This window comes from Caretta caretta, chromosome 5, assembly GCF_965140235.1.
Source record: "Caretta caretta isolate rCarCar2 chromosome 5, rCarCar1.hap1, whole genome shotgun sequence".
NCBI classification, from domain to species: Eukaryota; Metazoa; Chordata; order Testudines; family Cheloniidae; genus Caretta; species Caretta caretta.
This window is the reverse complement of record NC_134210.1, coordinates 47,783,081-47,795,458: the sequence shown is the minus strand read 5'-3', so window position 1 is coordinate 47,795,458 and position 12,378 is coordinate 47,783,081. Positions and strand designations below refer to the sequence as shown.

At 39.7% G+C, this 12,378-nt stretch overlaps 1 protein-coding gene across 3 annotated transcripts in view; it reads left to right on the top strand.

Annotated features, from left to right (window-relative positions):
- Positions 1–12,378, top strand: part of SV2C (synaptic vesicle glycoprotein 2C) — a 216,921-nt gene that overhangs the window by 170,959 nt on the left and 33,584 nt on the right. For all 3 annotated transcript variants that reach the window (XM_048851524.2, XM_048851525.2, XM_048851526.2), the window contains 4 exons: positions 1,873–2,006; positions 2,157–2,246; positions 10,071–10,181; positions 11,741–11,829. In XM_048851524.2, the coding sequence (XP_048707481.1) occupies positions 1,873–2,006; positions 2,157–2,246; positions 10,071–10,181; positions 11,741–11,829 (424 nt within the window). The remainder of the gene's footprint in view (positions 1–1,872; positions 2,007–2,156; positions 2,247–10,070; positions 10,182–11,740; positions 11,830–12,378) is intronic.

Below are 12,378 nucleotides of genomic sequence, written 5' to 3'. Positions count from 1 at the left end.
TCAGCAGAATATATGTGTATCTGTTACACAGAGAATATACAGTATGGTGCGTATCCACATACCTGTATCTTTTTAGTACATTTGCATTTTCAGAGTTTTGAATGTTCTATAAATGATCAAGGCTTGACTAATAAACTTTTTGCCAAAGGGAAGCCTTTCTTTCCTTTTGTCTTCTTTGAAATATTTTAGCTCGGGAAACTTATCCTTAATAACTCAACTCAGTGATATTTCTGTTAGGGTTCCATCACAAGATCTATTCTTTGGAGGAAAGGGACAGTTATTTTCATTTTTTTCTTCTCACCCCTCCTGTTTTACCTCAAATCTAGCCCTAACTGCTTCAGGATTAAGGATTTAAATCCCAGATGCGAGTTTAAACACTGAATGCTCTTCTTAGTACTTCCAGCTGAAGGCATTTGATGTTTACCATAATAGATTTTAGATGGCTCTTTGTACAGTGTTCTGGGACTAGATGTGAAGAGAGTTATGCCCTTTAAATGCTCTATGCATTATGCATTGCCTTGTATTCCATTCTGGGACTCTGTTTCCATATTGAGTTGGTTTGACATTAGCATCTTCCTTTTGTAGAAAAAATAAATAAAAAAATCAGACTTTGGAATCTTAAATCAAAATAACTCTTATTTTTCTATCTTTCAGTTCTATAAAAATTAGTGGGGTGAAAACCACACCAAAAAAAAAAATTCCTTAACTCTTCACCCAAACCTAAAAAGGAATTTACTTTGGCCATATTCACTTTTCTAAATGAGAGGTAATGCAATTTAAGGTTTCAGAGGAACAGCCGTGTTAGTCTGTATTCGCAAAAAGAAAAGGAGTACTTGTGGCACCTTAGAGACTAACCAATTTATTTGAGCAATTATGCAATTTAAGAAACTCTTGATCTTATACCAAAAAAATAATTAACTCAATTAAAAACAAAAGTCCAGTGCTTTACCAGAAAAATAAAAACATGCCTGCTTAGTTTAAAGCAGGTAAATGAGCAAACAATTCACAGTGAAAAATTTACTCTGATTTTAACCTCTGTTTACATATTGCAATTGACTCAAATGTATTTTTATATTAATATAATTGTCACATTTTTTGCAATTTTTTACGCTGTTTGGATTGATTACTAATAGTTTGTGAGAATTCGACACTTGTTATCCAGAAGTCCCATGGCATCATTACTGTTGCCTAATGGGATAGATGTAAATCCTATCAATAATCAGTAGGAAGGTTTGAAGAAGCCACTCGGGCTTTGACTCTCAGGGAGTGGTAGTAATTTAGCCAGATGTAGCAGATAAGCAGGATGATGGAATTTTGTAAAATACTAAGCATTGTCCTTTCAGGCTTACACAGGCCCTGTCAGAGGCATCATTCCTAGAAAAAATAGACCATTGTAAAACATAGTGGGTGGATGTAGCATTTAGATTTAATTTTTCTGTCATATTCACACACAGCCATTGCATGTGTATATGTGAGGTCCTATTTGCGAAGCTTGCAGTGATGTCCTTGTTTGGTTCGTTTAGTTATCTCTGGATGAGGTTTCTGGCAGGGGGTTGGGAAACTTTCTCCCACTGCTGTATCGAGTAGCCTCCAATCCCACATAAGGTATTACCAGGTCCAGTGTGAATATTTACAGAGAAAAGTTTAAAATGCATCCAGTGAGCATTTGTGTCAGTAAAACTTGATCCCTTGAATGTCTGTGGAACAAGAATAGAACAAATGCTGGGGATAATTCCCTTACCACCCTCTCAAAATAAATATTTGCTGGGCCAAATTTGGGTGTAGATTTATATCCAACTATTCAAAAGTCGTCAGACATTAACATGTGAAATGCTCCTTGTTTCTTTTGATGTTTATTTTTCTCTCCCATAGGATGGAGTTTTAGTATGGGGTCTGCCTACCAGTTTCACAGCTGGAGAGTATTTGTAGTCGTCTGTGCACTGCCTTGTGTCTCCTCAGTAGTAGCACTCACTTTCATGCCAGAAAGTCCAAGGTTTCTGCTGGAGGTAAAACTTTCAACGTATTCTTTATAATTCCCTGTTCCTGTTTATCTTATGTCTGGAGCATTCATCCCCATAGTATCACAGCACCGGGTACTAAAATTGTTTAAAAAGTATTAACATAAATCTTTTCCATAATTTGGTCAAATTTTATAGGTTGGAAAACACGATGAAGCTTGGATGATTCTCAAGCAAATTCATGACACCAACATGCGAGCTCGTGGTCAGCCTGAAAAAGTCTTCACAGTGAGTATTAATCACCAAGCTGACCTCTTAGAGCAGCATCCGTTCTCCTGTCAGCCAGGTCCTGAATGGTTTAGCAATCAGTAACTGTACTCTACATACCTGTGGTACATCTGACTCAGAGTAAGGAAGTTATTCTACAGCCCTGCCATATAAACTAAATGGCTTCAGTTTTAAAAGCTACCTAAGGGATTTAAATACCCAGTTTCCTTTAATATTAATAGGTATTAGGTGTCCAGATCCCTTGGCTGGCTTTGGAAACCTTAGCCAGCATACTGCAGGGCATGTGGATCAGTGATGTAACAATAAGTTCCATTGTATTGATATAACCAATATTCTCCAGTTTTAGTGTTTCCTTAAGAAAGCTGCTGCAAAGCCTATGCCTGCCTTAATGTGGATAATAGTAAATGCAAAAAAGAAAGATAAAGTCACTGGACCTCTAACAGCTGCGTTTTATGCACTGAAACCTTTTCAAATGAATTTGTTTTTACTGAGCTAAAAGAATAAAGTATACTGCACTTTTGTAGAATGTCTTTTATATCAAGATCTCAACACATTTAAAAATAATTTTCTGATACCCTCCTGGGAAGTCGACTATTTATTATAGTTGCCTCTTTGGCCTGAGTTATTACCAATATTCAGGGCCTTGCAGATTTGTTTCCATTTGGAGGAGAAATGGATTATATGAGACAAGTATTTCTTTGGTGAAATCCTGTTTATTTACAAAGGATGTGAGCAAAGTCTTGTTTCTCTGAACATGGCAGAAACAAACCACAATAGTCAGTTTCCTTCCTCAGAAATCCAAATCTGCCTCTCCAGCCAGTTCTGTGTCCGAAGGCGCTCTGTCTCTCTGCTCCCTCTCAAACTCATGCTCATGACTGTTTGTCTTGCTTTCTGCTGGCTTTCTTGTTGCTTTAACACACATCCAGCTTGCCAGAAACAATCCCCCTACTCCCTGCATTTGCAAACAGTCCCAGGAGAAATCCTCAAACGTCACGATGTAACTCTATTCAGGCTTTGGCATGCAGCCAATTGCCTTGGGTGGTAGCATCTGTTGTCTCCAGGTGTCTTCATATAGGAGCTTAGTTGCTCCTTCAGTTTAGTCGAAAGGAGGGTGCTTAGTGCACCCATCAGCTTTAACAGGTCTGTGGCTGCCTTTGGATCAAAGATCCTCTTGATGGCAGCCATTAAAACCTTCCAGCATAATGTTGTTGTTATTACACCTACTAATACCTACGGTCATTTGTAGGTAAAGCAAATTGCCTAAGTCTACACAGTGAGTTAGCAGTGGAGCTGTGAAAGAACATGGGCTTAGTTACTCCTGTTCCACTAATCTAACGGCTAGAGAACACTCCCTCCTTCTACATTAATTATTGAAATAAAACACTGGAAAAATGATTAAAACTAAACTCAGTGTGTTGTTTTTAAATGTTGTAAATAGTTTGTCAGCTTTTAATATGATTAAACTTCCGCTTTCCCATTGCATGGATAAGAGGCAAAACACCAGGGAGTTGGGATTTTTCAGTGCTGCTGCTGTTAGTGATGGGAAAACTTGACTCCTAAATCCAAAGTATTAGAAACATTGTATTATACATCAAGGTTATGCGTTGAAGTGGTCCCTAATGTAGGCTTGTGTTTTCCTATTACAATATTAACCGAATAGAATGCTAACACTATTAGAATGTTAGCTTATCACAAGTTTCCTCATTGGACCATCTTAGCATCTTATCATATTAGGTACGCATGCAAAGAATTTTTGTGTAATTTTCTTTTTGTCTTTTAATCTTTTCAATTTAAATTAGACCTGGCTTTTGTGAATTGTTGTCCAAGTATTTACTTAGCTGGTATTCTTAAACTTCATAGCTTCATCCAGTCTGACTGTATGCCTGGATATATTTGTCATTTTTTATTTGACCTCTGTGTTACTGGTTATATCAAAAAGATACAGATCCTTTGGTAGTTAATATGTTTTCTGATCCTGCAGCAGATCTAATTTCTGTTTGATTCAGGTGATTTTCCTTTTTCTTAATTATTTATTTAATTTGAGTGTTTTTCTTTTGATACGTTTTCCTAATTATATGATGTCATATTTTCCAGAAGCCACATGTCATCTGCCAGTAATATTTACACTTGTTTCCAGTATGACTAGGGCTTCACCTTTATATATGGTTATCAAAACCAAAATGAAAAGGAGACAAACTGAACTGGGGTGGGGAATACACTTAGGCTATGTCTACACTATGAGCTGGGTAGGGTAGCCACTCACACATTCCCAAAATAGCAGACATACTGGTATTTCCAGGAATAACACTGCTCTGTCCCTGCCAGTGTGATCCTGCCAGTGTAACCTCACACTCACAGTGCGTGCAAGCTCACACCAGCAGGGGCGGAACAGCATGATTCTTCAAAATGGTGTCCCTTGTCTAATACTGGACAAAATCACATCTGGTTTTATCTGAGTACAAACACTCAAAAAGAGGACTGTCTGGTTTAAAACCAAACAAATGGCCTGTCTAGAGCTGAGTTGTGATTACTCTACTTGTGTACACATACTCATGCTAGCTAGCAGAAGTATAAATAGCAGTATCTACACCAGCGACACCATCACAGGACCTAACCAGATCAGCCACACCATCACCGGTTCATTCACCTGCACGTCCACCAATGTAATATACGCCATCATGTGCCAGCAATGCCCCTCTACTATGTACATTGGCCAAACTGGACAGTCCCTACGTAAAAGGATAAATGGACACAAATCAGATATAAGGAATGGCAATATACAAAAGCCTGTAGGAGAACACTTCAATCTCCCTGGACACACAATAGCAGATTTAAAGGTAGCCATCCTGCAGTAAAAAAAACTTCAGGACCAGACTTCAAAGAGAAACTGCTGAGCTTCAGTTCATTTGCAAATTTGACACCATTAGCACAGGATTAAACAAAGACTGTGAATGGCTAGCCAGCTACAAAAGCAGTTTCTCCTCCCTTGGTGTTCACACCTCAACTGCTAGAAGAGGGCCTCATCCTCCCTGATTGAACTAACCTCGTTATCCTTAGCCTGATTCTTGCTTGCATATTTATACCTGCCTCTGGAAACTTCCACTACATGCATCAGACGAAGTGGGTATTCACCCACGAAAGCTTATGCTCCAATACGTCTGTTAGTCTATAAGGTGCCACAGGACTCTTTGCCGCTTTTAAAGATCCAGACTAACACGGCCACCCCTCTGATAAATAGCAGTGTAGCCATGGTAGCATGAATAGCGGCAGCAGAGGCTTGGCTTAGCCGTGCTGAGTAAGTACGCACCAGTTTCAGGCGGGTGCGTATTCAATATGGCTAAGCCAGGCCTCAGCTGCCGCTACTCATGCTACCCTGGCTACACTGCTATTTATACTCGTGCTAACTTGTTGAGAGCTCTGTGAAGTTTGAAAGCTTGTCTCTTCCTCCAGCAGAAGTTTGTCCAATAAAGGATATTACTTCACCCCCTTTTCTCTGTCATATCCTGGGACAAACACGGCTACAACAACACTGCAAATATTTATACCTCTAGGCAGTTACGTTCTTAGGCTATGATTCACAATGTAATTAGTCACATGCCTAACTTCAAGTATATGAGTAATTCTCATTGAAGTCCACAGGACTACTAACATGCTTAAAATTTAAGTATGTGTTTACCTTCCAGAACTGGGGCTTTTAAAAAAGCATACATTAAGTTGCCTCGGATCAATATCCATGTAAAAAATCTTCCAATCCACTACAGACAAAATTCTTCCCCCTCAGTCAATTCATACTGCATTTATGTTAATTGAGCATTTTTTCTGGGTGAATTTTCCTTTACAATGTTCCATTAGTTTGTAAAATTTGAGGTACTATGCACTTCTAGTCATCTGTGGAATACAGAAGTTGCCTTTTCACTTAGATATGCAGCTATTCTTGTTTTTTGTCTTTCCCATATTTCATACTGTGGAAACTAGACTTGCTTCAAAATATTTTTTCTACACCGACCCAACAGAAAATCTATCACTTAGAATAGTCCAGTCTTGCATCTCTCTCTTTATAGTTACAAATTTTTACAAATAAAAGACAGAAAATGGATTTTTAGATAACTTAGTATTCTTGTTTCTTCAAATCTTTTTATTTATTCAGCTGAGCATTTTTATAATTTTAGACGAAAAGAAAGGAATTCTGTTATTTCTTTCAGGATATTATCACAATGAATTTTGTTGTCATTGTTAAGGAGCACCTTATAGTTCTATTGGGTGTGGAGCTAATTCTGCAAAAAACAAGTTCTCCAGCTCGAACCAAAATCATAGTTATCTATATTAGGAACATTTCTATTTTGCTACCAGAATCTGATTTAAAAGGGTTAAGATTTTTGGGCTGTATCCAGTGCAGATTAGTTGCTAGAAACAGCTCCTTGACAGGGTGTACCAGGCCTTGAGGCCCCCTTCTTGGAGGCCTCATGATCCTACCAAACCTCATCCCAGAAAGAAGCAGTGGAGGTGAGTCCTCCAAGTGGCCTAGAGAGGCTGCATGGGACACAGCCAATCAGAGAGAGGCTGCAGGGAGCAGCCAGTCTGGACACAGCAAGCCCATATGAAAGGAGCTGCAGGGCAGAGGTGAGGGCAGTCGTTGCCTGGAGCTGAAGGAGTAAGATTGGTGTTCCTGGCTGGCTGAGGGCGTTAACGGACTGTGGACCAAGCAGCTGCTAGAAGGGATCAGGGGAGCAGAGAGGGTCAAAGACTTCAGCCCTACAGTGAGGGCAAAGGTGCTGGGGAAGTGGCCCAGGAAATCATAGCAGCAACACGGTTTAGTTAAAGGAACATGGTAGGTGGTTGCTATTTTTAGGAGTACTGGGCAGGCCTGGCTTCCTCCCATTTGCTGCTGGGGAAGTGGCTTGAATGTTGAACTGGGAATACAGCCCCCCAGAAGGGGACCTGAACTGTTTAGTAACCACGCTGGCCCAGAGAGGCCCAGAGGAGAAAAAGACATTGCTTCCAGGGAGGGATCCCTTGAGGTATGGCTCGATTCCAGGGCCAGGACTGTTTAAAGACTGAGATTACTTAAGGTCCTGAACCTGGGAGGGCTACAGGAAGAGAGAGGCCAACCGAGGGGTACTGGGATAGGCCCCCATTACAACTGTTTACCTCAGAAGGGGTTTGTGTTTCATGTTCAGACTGTATGTGACTCGACTGGAGGGGTGAGTCGCTGAAGACTTAGCTCAATTAGAGAGCGTGCAGGCATATGCACTTGGCCAAGAGGGCACAGGCAAGAGGTGATTGCCATCCTGTTACAAGCTCTAAACAGGAAACATTTCAACAGTGCAGGGAAAGGCATACTGAATAAAACAATGAGCTACTACTTTGAAGCCTATGATGAGCTATGGTTGGGCAGGTTATCTTCCATTCTTCTATTTTAAGGGGGGGAACACACTTTCTTTACTGCAAGCCCTGCACATTCATTTCTCATCAACAGCCAGTCTATCCAGCCGTCTGCCTGTTTGTGTCTATCAGTTACAGCTATTTTATGCAAGTGTGGTGGTGCAGAGGCCTGTACACTAAGTTGTCCAAGGTTTTAAAAAAAAATTGGCCTGTTCCATAAAATTCTTGATGAAGGTCAGGAAAAGTTGGAGACAAGTAGATGGTTCCAAATTGGATTGTTTAGATTAGATTAAAAGACCTGTGACATTAGACGCTTCAAAGCTCCTGGTAAAGTCACGAGTTGGCATGGCAATGAGCTGAAAGAAAAAAACCCTGAAGTGTGCTTTGATTTGTTAATGGGATGAGGCTGCTGCCTCTTTCAGGACATTTTATATCTCCAGGCCCCAAGTAAAGGGGGGGGGGGGGAATGGGTACATTTTACCAGGGCCGAGTCTGGTCCAAAGAGCCCAGCCAGAAAGCCACAAGCCCATCACCAAGAAAAAAAATTCAGGCTAAATTGTGGATGTTTGAGTTTGACTAAATAACATTTAGTCAGTATTGGTTAGCATGTTTGCACCTAGATATCATCAAAAACTGCAGATGATCTACAATGATATAGGAACACTTATGTCATCTTGCTGTTTTGCTTACTGAGTGTGAACTCATAGGAAAACATTGACTTTAGTGAGGTCCTTTGTGCTTTTGCACTGGAAAAGAAGAGTCTTAAAGTGATGAGGCGTAGCTATCCCATTTCAGAACAAATATAAATTTTTCTTTCCTTAATGTCTGTGTGGGATGAGATGGGGACCCGTGTTAGGAATTTATCCTGAGCCCAGCAAAAGGGTGCTTGGAGCCTGTATATCTGGGGGAAGGAGGGAGGGGGTCTGAAAGGAGCAAGTTGTACCATCATGGCCACAACCCTCTCTAGTTCCAGAGACATTATCTACCATGACACCATTGGGCCTTTGTGGTCCTGATCCTGAAAAGCATCCTGACCAAATTGGGCAAATGAGAAAGAAACAGATGACGTTGCCACCTCCACTGCTTTCAGCTAAATCCCAAATAATATGTGGAGTGTGATCCTTGAGTTCCTGCTAGTATCCTCCTCCCCCCGCCCCCCCAGCATTTTTCTTCCATACCTTATTTCTTCTCTTTCTGTTTGTCTTCTGTCTAAAAAAAGTCTGGCTGAGCTGGCCAAGACAACTCCACCTTTTGCCACATTGCTGTGAGCCTGTCTCCAGACAGGCAGTTAAAATCACAGTTTAAACAGCCCAACACTGGTGCAAGTTTGCCAGGTCTCAGAGTAGCCTATAAGGCCATGTACTGTATCTGTTTCTCCAGTGGCAAGGCTGCAAGTGAGAGTCAGCACCAGACACAGAAGCTGTATTTTCTATCTTTGCTCTTGTTTTGCTTCTCTTTTGTGCGTTTGTCTGGTTTTGTCCTAAAGAAAACAGGACTGGACTTCAACAACAGCTTCAGCCCATTTCAGCTAACTTTCTCTTTTTTTCTAAAAAGGACATTTAATAAACATTTTTAATACCATCTAAAGATGGTCAAACAGCAGGGGAAGGAAGGGGGGAATCCCTATAAAAACTCCCCACAGCTAAAGGGAAAAGGAGTAAGGGATATTGTTAAAATCAAAGCTGTACCTAATACTTTATATTTCAAAAGCTTTTACTATTTTCCTTCTTTTTTGGTATCTCTAATAAATTATTTAAAATACTTTTAATGATGTTTGTCACAGTGAAAGTAACCCAGCAATAACTGAACACATAACCCTGGACCACACTCACCTCTTTAATGCTATAATAGTGAAGAAGGGTTTCATTAACATTTTATCCCTGGTGGGCCCAAGACATGCCCTTCTCAGCACAAAAGTGTTATGCTGCATTTTGTTTGTTGATTACTCACATATTCCTCCCCATTGTTTTCCCCAAAAATATGTACCTTAGATATATTTCAAATAGGACAGCATGGCATACATGGCAAATTGTCTCATACTTTATTCAGACTGTAAGAAAATTGGGTGTATCTGCTTTATTATGCTCTTACCCACAATACCACATTAAGGCCCAAATTTTTAGCAACACTCTGTTAAAGCAGCTGCAAAGTTGAACTATTTTGTTTTCACAGAAACTAGTGTTTGAATATGCAGAAATACAGGTCCAAGAGCAAAATTGTGTGCAATAGCACACCTAATTTGTCCATGTAAATTGTGTAGCGTTTGCAAATAGTATATTTGTAGTTGTAAATTTCCAGTTAAGACTTTATACTTCTATCTTTTTGAAAATCTGCCCCTAACTGTCTGCCCATCTTTAGCTTATGGAGCTTATTTAAACTTTCAAGTCCCCTTTAATTGCATTTTAACAGTTCGAGAAAATGCTGCTCTGTTTCCATTCACAGGTTAATAGAATCAAAACTCCCAAACAGATAGATGAGCTCATAGAAATTCAGAGTGACACAGGAACCTGGTACAGAAGGTGTTTTGTTAGAATCCGCACAGAGCTATATGGGGTAAGTAATAAAATCTAAGTTGTAGTTTGTGTATATGGTAACACGAGAGCTGTCATTAGTGCCCTGAAATAGGACTGATTGGATGACCTGATGTGGACAGCTGATGTGCTATACACTGAATATGACACCTGGCTTCAGGAACAATCACAAGATTCCAGTTTCACAGGCCAGTGGGAGAGAATTGAGCATCATAGAGATGATGGGTCCATTCTTCATCAGGAAAAGGGCAGCCAAGACCCCTTTGAGCCATTCCTAACAAAAATATGGGACTATGTCTCAAGCACTGTTTAATATATACTGGAAAAACAAGTGTGATATGGGGCGAGGGGGAACATATGATGATGAAAAGGTTCAATCAGTATGAGGTTTGGGATGGCCACTTTATTTACAGTTAGTGAAGCCATGAATAAGTTATGCAGGTCATCCAAAATGAATACCAATAAAATCTTTATAAGACAGTATACAGTCATGTATTCAGCATATGCCCAATGTTTTACAGGAAAACTTAGAACTGTTCTATAACATTTCATAAAAGTTTACTGGGCCTGTTTTCCATATCCTACCTGTAAAGCCAAGATACATCATTTACTTTGAATCCTACAGTACAGACCTTGAAAAGAGAGAGACAATATCACTAGCTAATTTAGAAGCCACTAAAAATTATCTAAAATAGCTTTCCCACATGTAATAATGTCTCAACGATATCTTGAAAATATGTATGCTACAGCTGGTCAAAAAAATTTGATCAAAACTGTTTTTCCATGAAAAATTGGGTTTTTGACTAAATTATTTGCAAAAAGTATCTGCTTTCTATGTGTGTGTTTTAAGTAAAAAACAAAAAACCAAGCAGCCAAAATCTGAAATATTTCAATTTAGATATGCTGCTGCAATGCCTCATAGGAGTTGTAGTTAAGTTGCCTCATGTCCCCATTCTCTATGGGTGAGGCGCCCTGATCGGATAACATCTCCCATGATGTACCATTTCCAGGAGACTCCTATGGTGCACTGCCTTGCCTCTCCGGGAAAGGAGACAATTGTGGGAGATGTAGTGGAAAACCCCATTTTCCAACCAGCTCTGCTGTAAACCTTCTGAGATGAGGGCAGTCTCAGCTCCTTTCCATTTGTGTAAAGCACCAATTTCTAGATGTGATGGGTCATGACATATCAGACCTTAAAATTGCCAATATTTCAGGGTGGAATATTGCCTGTCATCCACTCGGAACAGTAAAATTTTGGTGGGAAAGATGGAAATATTTCTGACTATTTTGTTTTTAAACGGAGGTTGTTTGACGCTACATAAGGATTAAGAATGTTAGAAGTAACCCCAGTGGATCCAGTGCAGGGGAGGCAATCAAAGGTGCATGATAAATGGAGTTTGGCAATACCCAAACCTGCTTTTACCTACACCAGCATGCAGGTCTGGCCTGAGAATCAAAGAGCTGTAATGTGATGCCCCTTGCTTGCTGCTTTACTGATGAAGCAGAGAACAGAATCCCGGTCTCTATAACTTAATTGTCTAAAACACTTTATTTTTAAACGTATTTTCTCATATTTTACAGATTTGGTTAACATTTATGAGATGTTTCAGCTATCCAGTCAAGGACAATACAATCAAACTTACAGCTGTATGGTTCACGCTGTCTTTTGGGTACGATGACTTGGATTCTTGATTAATTTTCCATGTTTAGCCTGTAAATTTTGAAATACATATTAATTTTAATGCTGCTGGTCATACGGAATGCAAATCTGCTTTGTCATTGTGATTTTCTTTTCTTACTGACAATACTTACCCAATCACCTTTTAAATAAAACATCATATTTTGGGGGTTACTCCATTTTTGGTTTCCCAGCTGTCACCTTAAAGGGCTCTGACTTTCAGAGGATTGGTACCCTTTGAAAGTCAGGACTCTTCAAGGTGTTGAGTCGTGTGACCAAAAATTAAGGAACTCCAAATCACTTGTCACTTCTGAATATATAGGCCCAGTGCACTATCTTCTTGAATAAAAAGAGATTTCCCATGAGAAAAAAAGGGATTAAGGGTCAGAGTTTGTACAGCTCTTGGAAGATGTAAAGTATTATATAAATCCTTAATAATATCATTATTGTGGCTTATTGTTCCATGCACATGTTTCATTGGTGAACAGATGCTACAGTAATTCACTTATTTGCTTCCTTATTAACCTAATGACTGTCGTTC